Here is a 17,262-nt window from a genome sequence, read left to right on the forward strand (position 1 = left end):
GAGACCTTAACTAGCCTAATAGTCAGAGCACAAAAAGAAAGTTTAGCTATGGTATAAATAAACTACAGCACTAATTCCTATGTATATAGAGTTATGTTGAAAATATAATATGGCATAGTATTTATCTCATAATCCAAAAGTGAGCAGACAGCCCAGGCACAAATCTAGCACAAATCATGTTTTGTAGTTTTTCCTAATGCGCTGCTAGTTAGTTTTATATGCATTTGGTCATACTAAATAAAATACTGATATATGATTGTTCAGATAGATTGCTAGGTCGTTGTAGATGGAGGGACTCATGTTTTGTGCACAAAAGTAGTCGTTGACCACTTCCTTCTCTAAAAGCAATTGTTAACCTTCTCCTAGATGAAAGGGTAGTCAAGTGGTGGACTGGGACCTCAGGGGCCCACCAGAAAACCTTAGATCATAGGCCCACTCTCCAAACTATTTTTTCTCCTTTCCTCGCCCAACCTCTTTATTCCCCTAATCTCTTTTATTTACATGCTTGCATCTTTTCTTCCATCTATTTCTCCTCTTTGTTCCCATTCAGAAATAGGGAATAACCATAAAGCAGGCCAAATGTTCAGGAGTAGAAGGACCCACTGACACTGAAAGTTTTCCTGGTATCCTGGTGGGCTAGTTCGACACTGGGGTAGTCCCTTAAAGCCTTTCTTAATACTTTAGAAATGGTGTTGCATTGGATCATTCCATATCTGATCTGAAACATCCGAAGTGGGAGGCATAATCTGGTATTTCAAGAGAGGTAGGCAGGTCATGGAAGACAGGGAGGCAAATAACTACCCTGTTTTTGCTGGTGAGACTGTTACAGCATTTATAGCTCTTTATTAATCCATTTCGAGCATAAGTGTACAATGTATAGGTATTGTAAGGGACTTCATACAATATCTGTTTTTTCAAAAAATCTTGTAGTATGTAGCAAAATAATCTATGAATGTGTTTTGTCTGTGTTTGTAAGGAAGCATCTTGTCTTCAGAGGCAATTTGTTAGGCACTCATCAAGTTAACATGTCTGTGAACTGTTTGGGGTATCTAGATATTATGACAGCATTGTGTACCCCCTCACATACTACACAATGCAAGATGTGGCAGAAAGAGGTTAAACACTTGAATATATCTTTTGCACATTTTGGCAATAGAGCTAATAGAGAGTCATTGCAGCTACAGGGAACATCTGGATTGAACCCTAAAGCAATTCTGGAGTTTTTCAGATAAATGTTTTTTACCATAATTTGGACCATAATACTTTAAATCTACTAAGAGATATTTAAACATTAAATAAACCCAATAGGATTGTTTTGCCTCCAATATGGATTTATGCAACTTAGTTATCATTAAGTACATGGTACAGTATTACTATTACAGAAGTATATATATATATATATATATATATATATATACACACACGTATATAGAAGTTCTTTTGCACTTTTAGTTTGTAGAGTTTGCTATTTGTGGTAAAGCAGTTATTGAAAAAAGGATACAATTATTAGTACAGGTATCGGACCCCTTATCCGGAAACCCGTTATCCAGAAAGCTCCGAATTACGGAATGCCCGTCTCCCATAGACTCCATTTTAATCAAATAATTCAGAATTTTAAAACTCATTTCCTTTTTCTATGTAGAAATAAAACAGAACCTTGTAATTGATCCCAACTAAGATATAATTAATCCTTATTGGATGCAAAACAATCCTATTGGGTTTAATTAATGTTTTATTGATTTTTTAGTAGACTTAAGGTATTGAGATCCAAATTACGGAAAGACCCCTTATCCGGAATACCCTTGGTCCCGAGCATTCTGGATAATGGGTCCTATACCTGTACTACTTTTTAACAGTAGTAACCTACTAAGGAAATACTTTTTCATGAAACATCAGGCAGATCTCTTTCTCTGTTTCACAACATATAATCCCATTGTTCATATTTATCATGGCAAATGTTTGGATGACTTATTATAATGCAAGGAAATGTAAAGAAATAGTTGTAAACTTTCTATAGGCCCTTTAAGACAAAACAGAATTGTTACAAAATATTCCAGATATGATTAGAACAACAACATATTATCAATCTCTAGTACAGATAAACCAGAATGGTATTTTTACAGGGAAGTGTATTTATATGAAGTATGATTGCTTGAATTCTTATGACTTTGTTGATCGTTTACGGGGAGACGTGTTCTGCTTCACTGTAAATAAAAGTTAAAAAAAAAGAATAAACGTAAAGTTGTAATTGGTCTTTTAAGATTTAACATAATAACTTTAGATGCTAAATGTCAAAATATTACCTTCTGTAGGCGTAGAAATGAGCACTACATTTTTCTTGTTGCCCTTTCTTGATTTAGACCTGCGGCTGGAGGCTTTAGTTTCACCCCAGTTTCCTAATTTAGCTTTAGACACAAAATCAAAAGACAGCAATAATAACAACAACTGCAAATGCCTGCCTGGTGAATAATTTAGCTCATCATTAGTCCCCCTGGGGGGGGAGAGTCTTGCCTGGGTACCCAAACTAGAGTCCCATGAGATTTGGGGATGAGCCTTTATTTGTTACCATAGGTATTCATACAACGATAACAGAATAACTGATACAGCGAGGTTCTTGTATATTTGTAACCTTGATATGTAGGGTCTCAAAGAGGAGTCTGGCCCAAAAAAAGTCTTGAAACTACTGCTATAGAGTGACCAATTCTGTGAGGCAGACATGCATATAAAGGATTAGATGTCAGCAAATTACTCTCAGTTGTAACCCATACCAAATGTAAGTTCTTCCAAGAAAGGTTTTATAACAGAAAATATTACACTTATCAGTAAAATGTTTCTATTGAGTAAACTGAACCTATTACATCTGAAACGGTTTAGGGCTTACCATCATTAAAATGAAAACATTTATTTAATTAATTTTCTAATTTGTTTTTTTAAATAGAATAAACTCACATATCAAATTTTTCAATTCAAGATATTGCACTTAATAAAATAGACATTCAAGGTTTTGAAACATAATTTGAATTTGAGTTTTTTTAGTGCAATAAAACTCATGTAGCCATAACCCAGAAAGTGACATAGCAACACAACCCCACAAGTACAAAGCCGGCTGATATTACACATCATTGCTGGTACAAGCTAACCCAGCAAGATGAGGCAGGCCCACTTTAGGGATCAGTAACAGCACATTTTTTTCAAACAGGTAAGGCTTTCTTCCCCTTATGTCTGCAACTTAAATGTATGTTTCCATTCCTTCGGAAAGCTTTGGAGGTAATGATGTTAGCTAAAGTATTAAAAAAATCCAAGAGGAAGTAAGCCTTACATTATAGCTGTTTTAGGGGGGAATTAAGTATTAAAAAAAGTTGGTGTTATTGTTCCTTGGGCATCTTAGAAGCTCTAGTGCCAACACAATAAATAATACCTCCAACTACTTCTTAAACTGATGAAATCACTTTGCTCTCTTTGCAATGTTGTGTTAATTGTATATTCTAATACCTATACTTGTAATACAAAATGGAATTTCCACATATGCTGTGCTTCATAATAAAGGAAATCATATTCTTTCATTCTCTACCGTTTCTAAGGGACAGCTAAGGGTCTGTTTCAGCCAAATACATATGCAGAGATTGGGGGATTTGGTTAGTTAGCGCTTAAAACATTTTGTAATTGTCTTTTTTTGCCTAGAAACTCTGAGAAAATACAAATACAAGGGGTCTATTTTTATGCTGTGTAAAAAGTGGCAACAAAATTCGTCTCACATCGGCAGGCTTTGCCACATAAAATAAGGTGTTTTTTTTTTTACACATTTTATGCCAGAACTTTTTGCCGTTAGGACAGCGAAATTCACCATTTATTTTACACAGCTTTTTACAATTCTGTGAATTTTGTTTAACATAGCATAATAAATAAGGTCTGACGTGTACAGAATTGGATCTCAGTATTGCTGACGATAGGATTTATTTTTATTTGTTTTAAATTCATTTTTCGAATTTGTTTGTGAAAATTTTATTCCATGTTCTCATTGTAACCCTGAAATTTCGAACATTAAAGGAATAGGACAAACTATGGAAAGGTTGTGAGCATATCTACAGTGCATAAAGAAGATTATTCAAGACTCACCTAGGAATTTTGTATTCACAATCTCATCGTCGTTTAATAGTGGTGTAAATATAGCTTCAGTTGAACCTGGCAGTTCTCAAAATAAATACATAAAATTGTGAGATCATAGTTGCTATGAATTAAAAGTTAAAAATGACATATAAATTCAGATGGATTTAAATGATTTTGCAATATTAATACTGATGGAGTTTAATCGGCATAGGTGATTATCACCCGATAATTAGATTCCAGTGCACAGATAAACCCCTGGATAATGGGCTTTTGTGGGGTTGTATACTGATAATCTAATTATCTACCTCACCAGGACCAAACATGGAATATCATAAATCTCCCTTTTACACTCTTTACCTCATAGATTTTTTTAATCTAAACAATAGACAAAAAGAATGTTTGGCAAATCCCTATCAACTACTGGTCATTTTGCTCACAGTAGGCCATCCTGCTCTATTATTGATCCTGATATCCTAGTAAATACTTTGGTTTGTCTCTGACACCTTGTTGTATGCTGCGACCCATTCCTTGTATCAGAGACTGTTAACCCCTGGTGCACATTGTCTTGAGTTTTTACCAGTCATTTGACTATTAACTCAGACTGTGTCAGTGCCTACCTTCTGCCTTATCTTGTTTACCTAGCTTGTGCTTCAATAATGTTGTTCCTGTTTGCCAAGCACCTGTCCTGCCTTTGTTCCAGTTCAGCTTTCTCCTTTGTCCTTATTAAACCCTTAAATTACCAGGGGCCCTTGTGGCCCATAGTAGCTGCTGGTGGAGAACTGTAATGACTTAGGAGCAGATTAACTAAGGTTCTTTCCTTCTTCAGTAGGCCACAATAAGTTATCTTACACTAAATCAATCTGAAATGGTAAATGTTGTGGCATTAACCATGGAAGGTGCTCTAATAATGGCTCATTCCAAGTAGAAAAGTTGCAGTTATCAAAGCATCTTCTGTGTAATACCACTAAATGCAATTTGTATTGTTACATTCATTCTGTATTAAACCAATGTAACCACTGAAAAACAAATGATAGCAGTATAAAAGTACACAGGTTTTCAATTAATCCAAAACAATAAGTGCACAGCTTAGTCCTACTCCATTAGCACACTTGTGTATAGTTTATATGTGTTTGGATTTTACATTTCACAGAATATTTTACTTTCCCCAAAAATAATAAATAATCACTACTGCAGATTTTGCAGTGTGTTGTCCCTTCCGCTTTTTAGATGGTACCATGTCAGAAAACAGGTTTTCCAAACTCTAAATATTAGGCAATAAAATCAATATTAAGAATGCAGTGGTTAGGACCACTCTCCTTTATTACATGCAATTCACTGGGTATTGCATGTAATAAAGGAGGGGGGGGGGGAAGCAACAAGATGTGGAAGAAAGAAGAGGAGGTAAATAGAATTGAGAAAAGAACAACTCAGATCTTGTTATACAGAGAAAGATGTTATATTTGTGGTGAGTTTACAGAGGAAAAGTAATAAGGGTAGGAAAAGTGGAAAGTGGAGGGTAGTAAGGAGAAAAGATGTAAGGAAAAGGACAGGTAGATTAAAATTAATCATAGCTAAAAGGATAGCATATTATTTATAAATACATATATATATATATCCATGAGAATTTATACATAGTGTGTTATTGCGGATACTGTATTACCGTATATACTCGAGTATAAGCCGAGTTTTCCAGGCCAAAAAATGTGCTAAGAAAGGAACCCTCGGCTTATACTCGAGTATATATGGTAATTGTGTCCCACAGATGCTTCGCCTGTTCTCTCCTTATAAACGATGCAGCCTTGCGGGGGGGGGGCGCACGCAGGCACAGAGGGGTTGGAGCACTTGGCACACGCAGACACAGGGGGGTGCGCTCGGCGCACGCACGACAAATGTACCGGTCAAGGAATCTGGCGCTGCCCTTGCTACAGAACCAATACTGGATGAAGTTCTTTGAAGTATGGAAAGTTGTTCCAGCTTTCAGTGAGTCTTTGCATCTCTTTAATTATGCTGAGAATAGAGTAATGGTTCCAGGAAGCAACATGTTGGTGGAACATCTTTACATTCAGAATTGTCCTGTTACTTATCAAACTGTTTTGGAGAATGCACATGGGCGCTCTGCTTAATCAAGAATTAACCTCCTCTTACATGGATGAAAGTTCAGAAATATATACAATTACAACGAGGAACACTTTAGGCAAACTATTCTCACCCCCATCCACTGGACAATATTTACCTAGAGCTTCTGACAAGCAGCAGTTGAGAACACTGCCCTGATTGGTGGGGGATTCAGTGCTTAGAAGGGTTAGAGCTCATTGCCTTCTCAGGTAAAATTATGTACCTCGGCTTATACTCGGATCGGCTTATACTTGAGCATACCAGCTGATGTATTCTGTGACACTAAAAAAACATCTGTCCAGTATATGTTAGGAATGCATAATATAGCAACATAATTACTCCATCCTGCAACTATATTCCTGTAACTATATTAGCAACACCCCAGGTGCATCGGATCTGACTGTAGTCCATGATGTACTTTTAGCTGGCAATGCTGTATTTCTATGCAAGTAAAACAAGGTACCTGAATGTCTTAAAGACAATGGACTCCACTAACTATTAACATGCTCAGCTCTAGAAAAAAATTGTGCATAAGATTATATGTATTGCATCAAGAGGTAGAACTTTTCACCTATTGTGCCTATTAATGTAAATGAACCACGACATGCAGCAAGCAGTAGGGCAAGACAGCTTTGTATTGTATATCTTCTGTTAACCAGTCGTGGGGTGTGAAATCATACTGTATGTCTGTAATCTACATGAATGATGCCGATTTGCCAAGAAAGCAACTTTCACAACTTTCACACAATTATGTGCCTGTCCTGTTTTGCTTCACCAAAAGAATCACGAAAATCCTGAAAATTTTCAAATGGTGAAAATGTGTGCAACACATTTTAATGCAAAATACATTGAAGTCAATGGGCATTTTTTCTCACTCCAAATACACTGAAGTCAATGGGTGTTTTTGAAATGTTTTCAAATCAGGAATTTTGCTGTGAATTTATGCCTGGTGAAAAAATTTGCTCATCAATAGGCATAACATTTTGGCCATGAATTATCAAGGGGCAAAAGTAAATTTAAATATTACCTAGAAATAGATTATAGTGGTGCGTAAGGAAAAGCTTGCTTGCTTTGAATATATTCTCAGATCAACTTTTCCCAATGCCTTTTTTTAAAGAAAAAACAATTTAACTGGCTAACACAGGCAGTATCTAAGTTTTTTTAATTCTTTACCTCAACAAATATTTGTCATGTTGGCCAATCCAGCATAACTTAAGGGCCAGCTGAGCCACAGATGATTTACTTGTCATGCTTCTGCATTAGGATATATAGCAATTGTTTCACGCATGAAAACCTCCATTAAAGACAGATTAAGCTAGTGAAGTAATAACCTTTGATCTTTTAAAGATACTGTGCAAATAGACTAATCACCTCTAATGCAAATCAAAACTCATGTAGATGTAAAGCTCTTTTATTTCCTTCTTCCCATAAATAAAACTTTTTGCAGTTCTTTTTTTAACATTTTAAATATTGAAATTGACTGTGCACATGTAATTAGAGGGAAGGTGTTAATGCTTAAAACCTTACAAACCATTCCTTCTTAGTTTTTGAAGGTATAGCAGTTTACTATTTTGCACTGTTCAATTCAAATTCAAAAAGTCACCTGAATTTTACTTTCAGTACATTTTATCCATCAACTCCTTTCTTTCATAATTTTGCCCCACAAAGACGTAGTTAGCCAATAAAACTAAAACTGTTTCTATGATATGTCCTATCAATACAGAAAAGCAACAATATTCCTTGTGATGTAAAATTTGGCCTTTTCTGGTAAGCCTGGACTAGAAAGCAATATAATGTATAGCTAAAGGTTCTTCGATATTCCATGTTAATAAATATTTCTTCCATACCAGTACAATAATATAGGACATACTGTACCAAATCAATGTGTTAAAAGGTACAATTAAATTACAAAATTAAATACAGTTGCTACTTGCTTTAGAAAGTAACCCAACAGTCTTAAATATATATGTACTTGCCAAAAAGATTCTAATGTCATCCATCAAAACCGTGTTAGCAAGATAGAACTGTAGTGACAGGTTGGTTGATAGCCAATTATATGTTAAATATAAATAATGGAATGGAAAATTAACTCTCTGGGAGAAAGATTGTCACAATATTAAATCTGCCACACAAAGACAGTGGTAGTTAGATCATACCTACAATAAGATGTTCACTTAATAAAATACTGATTCTGGGCTTTGATAAAACTAAGCCTTATACATAGCGAACCCAATTAAGGAAGAAATCAAAGTTTGCAATAATGACTCTTAAAACATGAAGACATTCTACATGAGAAAAACCAAAGATACAAACTGAATGTTGCATGCAAACAACATACACTTAAATTCACCACAAGTTGACATCAAGCCTTATAGGGTTTTTAAATAGGCAAAAAACTCATATCAAAGAAATCATATTGCCACTGGATTTTAGGTCTGCCTGTATTCACACCCATGTCTCTCAAATACTTTCTAACTGTAAATACATTTCATATTATCCTCTCCAGGTAAGGAAGGGAGACTCCCTGTTATAATAGTACCAATATTAGAAGGGTGGAAAATTTATCACAAAGGCTTAAACCGCAGTCACAGTCCCATCTGCATGTTTTCCAAATAATTTCAGTCATTGTCTGTCTTAGGGCATTAGGCAAATTATGTTCCATTATGTAAAAAAAAAGCAACAGTCCAAAATACTAAGTCAAGAAGATCTTATAGGCATTGATTTAGTTTGATTGGCTAAGTTCTTGTCCTAGCTCCCTGTATAAGTCCCCCCAAAAAGTCTGAAAATACTTCTACTTTAGAATAAACATTCAGGTCTTACTGGTAACAGATAGAAGCACACAGGTCTCCCGCTCATTGAGAAATTCTGATGCATATCTTTGTGGATTTTCCAAAAGATTTTTCACTTGTCCACTCTCATCTGCTAGTTCAACCTCTCCTGTAAGAAATATAAAGACAAACATTTTTATATATTTAACAAATGCAAAACAATTTCACTCATGTTCCAGGACTTACCCAATATAGTCCCATTCTTAGCCTGTCAGAACCTTCAGAATAAATACTTAACCAACACATAGTTTATATCATATTAAGTGGCCTATTAAAGAATATTACCAAACTGGAATATATTTATATATATATATAATCAGTAAATATCGCCCTTTTACATCTTTTCCCTTGCGCCACCATTTAGTGATGGGCTGTGTGCTCCCTCAGAGAGCACCTGACCAGCAATAATGCAGCTCTAACTGTAACAGGAACAAGTGAGAACTTTGTCCATTAATTGGCTGATTTGATCTAACACACATGTGTGCCCTTGGTTTGTTTCTGTGCTCTGTGAGTTGTATAATCCCAAGGGTTGGACTGTAGTCCAGCCCGGTTGTTTTGTGTCTACCGGTGGCATCTCAGGTAAATAATTAAAAAGCAGCTTAGGCCAAAGTAGAAAGCTCAAGTCTGGGCAAAGAACAGGGAAGCTGCCTGTGTAAGCTCACTGAGAGGCTTGGAATCACCACAAGGTTGGAACTTCGCTTTTCTTTTTCTCTGTGTGGGAGACAGGTGGCAGGCCTGCTCCTGGTTAGTTAGGATAACTGGCCTGTGTTAGTTAGAGCCCATTAAGTGGCAAGGATTTTATTTTGAACTGTTTATTTTGATATACTGTATTTGTTTCAAGTAAAAATAAACTGCCTGAAAGACACTACACTCTCACAAGTTGTTATTGTGCCATGGGCTGCTTTACCCCCAGAAAGCAGGTCCCAGCTACTGTACCTAACCCCTGAATTTTTATTATGCATGCAACTTTTTACGCGCTCAACTTTTTTCCTCAATCCAAATACATTAGTCAATGGGCTTTTTTTCTCACTGAATTTTTTGTTGCAGTGAATTTTCAATGCAGTTTTGTGAAAAAATTCACCAATGGCGAAATGTGGAATTTCGCCGCGAATCCATGCCTGCCGAATAAAATGTCATCATCACCACTAGTGCAGAAATTCCTAATTTTCTTCTGATGTTGTAATCATCAGAAATCAAGTTGTCAAAATCTGTTGACTACAAACAGCTGCACTGATGCATATTATCAGGCATTAGAGATGTAGCGAACTGTTCGCCGGGGAACAAATTCGTGCGAACATCGGGTGTTCGCGAACGCGTATGTTCGCGAACTTTCAGCATATGTTCGCAGTTTGGGTTCGCGCTGCGTTTTCCGCGGTTTTTTTATCGGCGCAAAAAATATCGCACAAATCACACATGGCGTTTTTCCGCAAATCCCGTTTTCATGGTGTTTAGCGCGAAAGAAAAAAAGCTGCGTATTTTCGCTAGAATATCTTGCGGGTTTTTTTTGCGCAACGCTGTGCCAACAAAGTATTTTTTAGAGAAGTTTTTGCCCTTGATCCCCCTCCTGCATGCCCCTGTCCAGGTCGTGGCACCCTTTAAACAAATTTAAAATCAGTTTTCTGGCCAGAAATGGCTTTTCTAGTTTTTAAAGTTCGCCTTCCCATTGAAGTCTATGGGGTTCGCAAAGTCCGCGAATATTCGCGAGTTTTGGCGTAAGTTCGCGAACGGGTCCGCAAATTTTTTTTTTCAGGTTCGCTACATCCCTATCTTCAAATCCTGTGACAGATCCCATACTGTTTGCTTTTGCCCATATAGATATGAGCCTTACCACGTATTTCAGGATTATTTAACAGGAAAAATAACAAAGCACAAATAACCACTTCAAAACAAATGCTGGCATGTGTCAGGTACCTTCATTGTCATAATGACAGCAGGTTTTGATGCTTTCCAAAAGTAGCTGAACCTTGCAGTTAATGTTAAAAAGGGCTTCTTCATTATCTGTAAATAATAAGTTAAAGTAAGTTAAACTTGCTCTGCCTTTATCATTATTTGTTCTTAATGCAAGACTGAAATTAAAGATTTTGTATGTCTACTGTAATTGTTTCTTACAATACCTGCAAATCTGTATTTGAATGCTTTATTATTGTAGACGTTTTATTATTATTAGAGAGCAAATAAAAGTGTGTGTGTTTTGATATACAAACACACACACATAAACATTCTTTATGCAGTGCAGAAATATTTATATGATGCAGTTTAATAATGTGAAACCATTTTGATAGTTACTCATTTATTTGCTTGAGAATTTCAGTGGCATTAACTTTGAAGACAAGAAAAAAGGAAAAATAGGTAGGGCAGTACAATACAGTTACATAGGATGTATCCACAGTAAATCTCTAGAATGTATGTAAAAGGTGACTGCAAACTGTCATTAATTATTCCTTACGCAACCGGGAAACATGCTGATCTCTGCCACACTGTGTTGTCATTCAGTATCTCGGAAACACTGAAATATGGTACTGGCAAACAGTATAAGCCATGGAATATGACAGATAGAATTGCAAATCAGAAGGTACCACAATGGCTTAGCTGCAGCACTGACCACCCACAACAGAGTTGATATTAAAATTCTATTCTATTAAACCATAGCACCATAATAGCCCCTCTACATCTGAATAATAATAATTTATGTTTTATATTTTACTTAAAATACATATATAGTGACTGAATAAAATACAGAATAGTGACTGAATGCTGGTGGACACATGTGAAAACTAGAGAGATCCTTTCTATAAATGACACTAAGGGGCTGATTTACTAAGACACGATTTCGAATCCGAATTGGAAAAATTCCGATTGGAAACGAACATTTTGCGACTTTTTCGTATTTTTGCGATTTTTTCGGCGTCTTTACGTTTTTTGCGTAAAAACGCGAGTTTTTCGTAGCCATTACGAAAGTTGCGCAAAGTCGCGATTTTTTCGTAGTGTTAACACTTGCGCGCAAAGTCGCGCCTTTTTCGTAGCGTTAAAACTTAAAAGGCGCGATGTTTCGCGCAAGTTTTAACGCTACGAAAAAATCGCGACTTTGCGCAACTTTCGTAATGGCTACGAAAAACTAGCGTTTTTACGCAAAAATCGTAAAGACGCCGAAAAAAATCGCAAAAAATACGAAAAAATCGCAAAAAATACGAAAAAATCGCAAAATTACCGATCATTACGAAAAAAACGCAATCGGACGCATTCGGCCCGTTTGTGGGTTAGTAAATGTGCCCCTAAATATATTTGTTTTTCCAAATGAAAATGATTTTTATGTACAAAATATGATCAAATAAATTAAATTTAGTCAGTAAAAAGTAGAGAAACTAGAATGTTTTTGCAAGTTTATTGCTGCCTATTTCTGATAAAATTGCAATAGACTTAAAGGAAATCTATACCCCCAGAATGAATACTTAACCAACAAATAGTTTATATAATGTTAATCTTGCCAAACTAAAATATATATATATATATATATGTATATATATATATATATATATATATATATATATATATATATATATATATATATATATATATATATATATATTGTAAACTAGCGGGATCCACGACAGACACTTTAAGGCAGTTTATTTATACAGGGGTGCCCATTTCAGCATACAAAACAAATCATAAAAGTAAATCCTCCCCTCTGGGCGCTACCTTCACACATTAGATTAGTTCCCTCACTAACCTGGGCCCCTTGTGGATTACCAGTGAGAAAACCCAAATGTTGGGGTCACCCCTGTACTCACAACACTTCTGGGGGATTAGCTCAGCCTCCTGGCTTTCCTTTCAGCTCCTTAGATCCTCAGTCTCTTGGTAGCTTTCTCAAGTCTGGGCTCCCTCTGCTTTTGGCAGTGGCAGGAAGCACCCCCAGCCCCTCTGGGAGTCCTACAACACAGAGAGGTGTCCTTCCTGCTCTGTGCTCTGCTCTGAGAGACTCTCTCACACCTTTCTATAGCATTAAATACCTTTTCCACAGGACAGCCTTCCTGTGTAAAGTATGCTCCAATAGGCGAGCTGGACTGCTGGAATGGATCGCCTGATCCACTTGTTCTATCCAGAACCCTAGAACTTCCAGGGCCAGACAGCACAACCTTTTAAACAGAGCAACCCTTCTCGGTTTATAATCCTCTCCCTTAGAGATTACATCTCCCACTATGGAGAACTTGAAGGGAAAACTCACCTTTTCTCTCATTTGTTGGGCCATTCTACCACAATATATATATATATATATCTGGGTAAATATTGCCATTTTGCATCTTTTCTCTCACCATTTAGTGATGGTCTGTGTGCTCCCCCAGAGATCACATGGCCAAAAATAATAATGCAGCTGAATTTTAAGAAGCATATCTACATGAGTCTGATTTTGTTTTTCCAGCCCGCTTGTCAAGAAGAAGTTGTGACTATCCCCCTTAGCTGAAGGTCTGAGGCATGTGCCCCAGGACCCACCATTCCAAGGGGTGAGTTCAATTCTGAATGGGACTTTTTTTTTTTTTTTTAAATCTTACAGAAATAATGCAATCTAACTGTAACAAGAAGTGTGGAAGCAAAAGACTAAGCTCTGTCCATTAATTGGCTTATGTGGCCTAGCATGTATGTGTGCCCTGGTTTGCATGTGTGCACCATGAATCCTATGATCCCAGGAGGCGGCCCTTAATTCTTGATTCTAAAATGGCAACTTTCTATTTATGATTACTTAATGGCACATACTACTAAAAAGTATATTTATAAGTAAATGGTTTATTTAGATGAAACAAGGTTTTACATATGTGCTGGTTTATTAGATATATTTTTTTATAAAGACCTACATTGTTCAGGGGTATAGTTTTCCTTTAAAGACATAATGGTTCCTCCTCTAGAGTTATAAACTATATAGCAATCCCAACCTAGATTGTGCCTGAAAATACTGAAGGTGACTTGTATGTATACTGCAATCCACATAATTGTGGGTAACTCCTTTCTACTTTAACTATTTATCTCTGCCGTAGCACTGTATTTACCAAATCTGCATGTATGCCCAAAAAACCATCCAGCAAACCTGTGGGATGCATTGGTGAATAGGGCACATGCTGAAACGACAGTTATCTGCCCTTCAATTCAGATCCACTTGTCTGGTCATTTGACCATCTGTATGGAAGGCCAAGCAGCCAATTAATGGCTGCCTTAAAGGGGACCTGTCACCCTAAGAAATAATTATTTTCTTTTGTGTTTCTCAAGCAAAATAAACTTCACTTACACTACATAAATAATATAAATCTTGTCTCCTTCCATCTTGGAATTACATAATCACAGCAAGCAGGCAGGCACCATTTTGTGGGCACTGTTATTAAGGCAGGTTTTGTAACATGCCAAAATCTTGTTTTTGTGCCAAAATGAGGGACCTGATTCACAAGCCTATACGCTGACTACAAAATTAGATGGTGATAAAGGTTGGGGAAAATGAGTGCTGACAGTGCCGGATTTATCTTCTGGGCGCCCCTAGGCCGCGCCCCCCCCCCGAACGCACAATTGCGCGAACTCCCGGACACCCCCCTCTAATGCGCATGTGCATACATTTAAAGTCCCATACGGAGCTGTGGGGAGAGGTCCCCATTGCTCCATATGGGAACAAAATTTAAAAATATTGTTGCGGCGGGACAGCATACATTTCTGCCACCCTAGGCCCGGGCCCTTGTGGCCTCTCCACAAATCCGGGCCTGAGTGCTGAATGGAAAGTGAAAGCAAATGTTTACCCCACCTCACTGCCTAATTTTTCCGACCTACGTGGTGGAGGGCCGATAATGGAAGCCAGTTTTGACCACTCCCCTTTTTGACACCGCACCCACTTGAAACCACATCCATGTTATCACATGACCATACCCATATTAATGGTTGTAGTACAGCAAAAACCTGCCATACTCTGCCTGCCCTACCCTGCCTGTGTGTGCCATACTCTGCCTGCCCTACCCTGCCTGTGTGTGCCATACTCTGCCTTCCCTACCCTGCCTGTGTGTGCCATACTCTGCCTTCCCTACCCTGCCTGTGTGTGCCATACTCTGCCTTCCCTACCCTGCCTGTGTGCCATACTTGGCTGGCTTGTGCCATACTTGGCCTGTGTGTGCCATACTCTGCCTGCACTACCCTGCCTGTGTGTGCCATACTCTGCCTTCCCTACCCTGCCTGCATGTGCCATACTTTCACTGTCTTTGCCATTCTTGGCTGGTTTGTGCCATACTTGGCCTGTGTGTGCCATACTCTGCCTGTGTGTGCCATACTCTGCCTTCCCTACCCTGCCTGTATGTGCCATACTCTGCTTGCCCTATGATGCCTGTGTGTATGGCACACACAGGCAGCCTACAGTGACACAATGCTGGCACTGCTCCAACAGTCTGCACAATAACTATATATTAAAAAAACTTTTTAATTGCAGTACCACCTCAGTATATGTTTTTTTTGTAGTGTGCAAGGATTATTTGTGGGTTTCTACTGCTCCTGAGGTGTGAAGAGGTGAACAATGTGGGTGATTACAGCCTAAGCCTGAGGTGTGAACACTGCAGGGGGTGAACAATGCAGAGATTAAAAGGTGTGAACAACACAGGGGATTACATATTTAAACAATACAGCCTGATTACAGCCTGAATCTGAGGTGAGAACCATGCAGGGGGCCATTTAATCTCAGTACTGATACCATTTAAAGTTTACACAAGAGTAAGCCATCAAAGCAGCCAGACAGGTTGGGGGCCACACAGAGGGGGGTTGCGGGCCGCCAGTTGGACAGCACTGGCCTAAGGTATAGAGACGGAGCAGGCGATAGATGATTGACAGATGGGATTTTTAAATGCCTTTTTAATGGGTATGGATGTGTTAATACAATGTGTTGTCTGTGAACAATTTGTTGTATCTCTTTAAAAGATGTTTTTTGCTTTTTCTTAATTAAATTTGTGGTTCCTTACATAAATCATCTGACCTAACAGCATATTCTGCAGAAGAGGAAAGTGCTTCAGGAAAGGGATTATTATGAATGTAGTCTGTCTTCCATCTTGATGAATCTTTGTTGGGGCAGTACATTAAAAGTAATAATAAAAAGAATCTCCATTTACTGGCCAAATGGTTGAAGTGGTTATAGGAGTTATGACAGCTCTTACAAGCTATAAAGAAATTCATATAGCTATTTAAAAGTTTTGTATTATTGTCTCCCCCCAAGGTGCATCTAGATGGAGAACATCCTACATACCTCAGAATTCCCTTTGCTGACTTACATATTTTTGCAGCAGCATGACTGGCAGCAGGAAAAAAGCAAGAACCCATAGGTACTGATCAATGTATAACCTTGCTTTTTAGGAGCCCCACATACGAAATAAATAAATCATAGGCATCTTGCAAAGGCAATACAAGAAAAGCTATATATACACAATGTTTTATGTGTAGATACATAGATATATATACAGACGATTTCCACATACCTCCATAAAGGACTGTAATAAACATCACGGCTTGCTTCTAATAAAGAAACAGTAGCATTACTATAAAATGTTTATTGTAATGCTAAAATGAATAAAAAATATAATAGAGTGTTGTCACTTACCTTTATTTAGAGGATCCACTATATGTAGTAAAATCTATCAGTGATCCAAAAAAAACAAAAATATGTATTATGGCACTACAGTACTAGTGAATGCTAAATATTACAAAAAGTCCTATTTTCCCTGGGCAGCAAATGCTGGTGTTTGCCTGGTAGTCTCAGCCCTATTACTGGAAATGTATACATTAGCAACCACCTGGGAAATTCTTGTTGAAGAAAAACCTTTGTAATATTTTCCTTTTCATTCTCTGATCACTGATGTTGTTTACCAGCCACCCCTTTGATTGCTCAGTAAACAATGCTCATTATTTATTGAAGGGCCCTGGATGCAACAGACTGGGTTTGGCTGTAGCTACAGTAGCTTTGTTTCCAAGGAGTTGCTATAGATTGATGCCAAGAGGGTATTATGATTGGAGCTGCCTTTCTTTCCCAAGCCTTGTGCACTGAATGCTTTGCAGTTTCTCTCTCTAGTTCTTTTTAAATAACACTAGTGTTACTTTATAATCAAAATTACAACAGTGTTTAACACTTTAGCTTTTAACAGAAATACTGTAATATAAGTATTGCGCTCTTGCTTTGGTACGGTTACTTTACAAAGTGTTTTTTATG

At 37.4% G+C, this 17,262-nt stretch overlaps 1 protein-coding gene across 2 annotated transcripts; it reads right to left on the bottom strand.

Annotated features, from left to right (window-relative positions):
• Positions 1-1,826: 1,826 nt before the first annotated feature.
• Positions 1,827-16,946, bottom strand: c7hxorf65 (chromosome 7 CXorf65 homolog). 2 transcript variants are annotated; one of them, XM_031906634.1, is made up of 7 exons: positions 16,657-16,946; positions 16,535-16,571; positions 10,962-11,048; positions 9,043-9,159; positions 4,117-4,182; positions 2,304-2,405; positions 1,827-2,204 (listed from the first exon to the last, which is right to left on the bottom strand). In XM_031906634.1, exons 2-7 carry the CDS (start codon positions 16,557-16,559, stop codon positions 2,161-2,163), a joined length of 441 nt encoding a protein of 146 aa, XP_031762494.1. In that variant the 5' UTR covers positions 16,560-16,571; positions 16,657-16,946; the 3' UTR covers positions 1,827-2,160. The 2 variants fall into 2 exon arrangements, with proteins under 2 accessions (XP_031762494.1, XP_031762493.1); XM_031906633.1 differs by having other exon boundaries at positions 4,117-4,191.
• Positions 16,947-17,262: the final 316 nt, after the last annotated feature.

Source organism: Xenopus tropicalis, chromosome 7 (genome assembly GCF_000004195.4).
Source record: "Xenopus tropicalis strain Nigerian chromosome 7, UCB_Xtro_10.0, whole genome shotgun sequence".
NCBI lineage: Eukaryota > Metazoa > Chordata > Amphibia > Anura > Pipidae > Xenopus > Xenopus tropicalis.

Bases quoted from the DNA above. Each gene is read 5' to 3' on its own strand.
- c7hxorf65 (XM_031906633.1), bottom strand. From the start codon at position 16,559: ATGTTTATTACAGTCCTTTATGGAG. The intron at 4,192-9,042 runs GTAAGACCTGAA...ATTTATTTTGAG, and splicing joins TGTGCTTCTATCTGTTACCA to AACTGCCAGGTTCAACTGAA. The intron at 2,205-2,303 runs GTAATATTTTGA...TTTTATTTACAG, and splicing joins CATTTCTACGCCTACAGAAG to TGAAGCAGAACACGTCTCCC.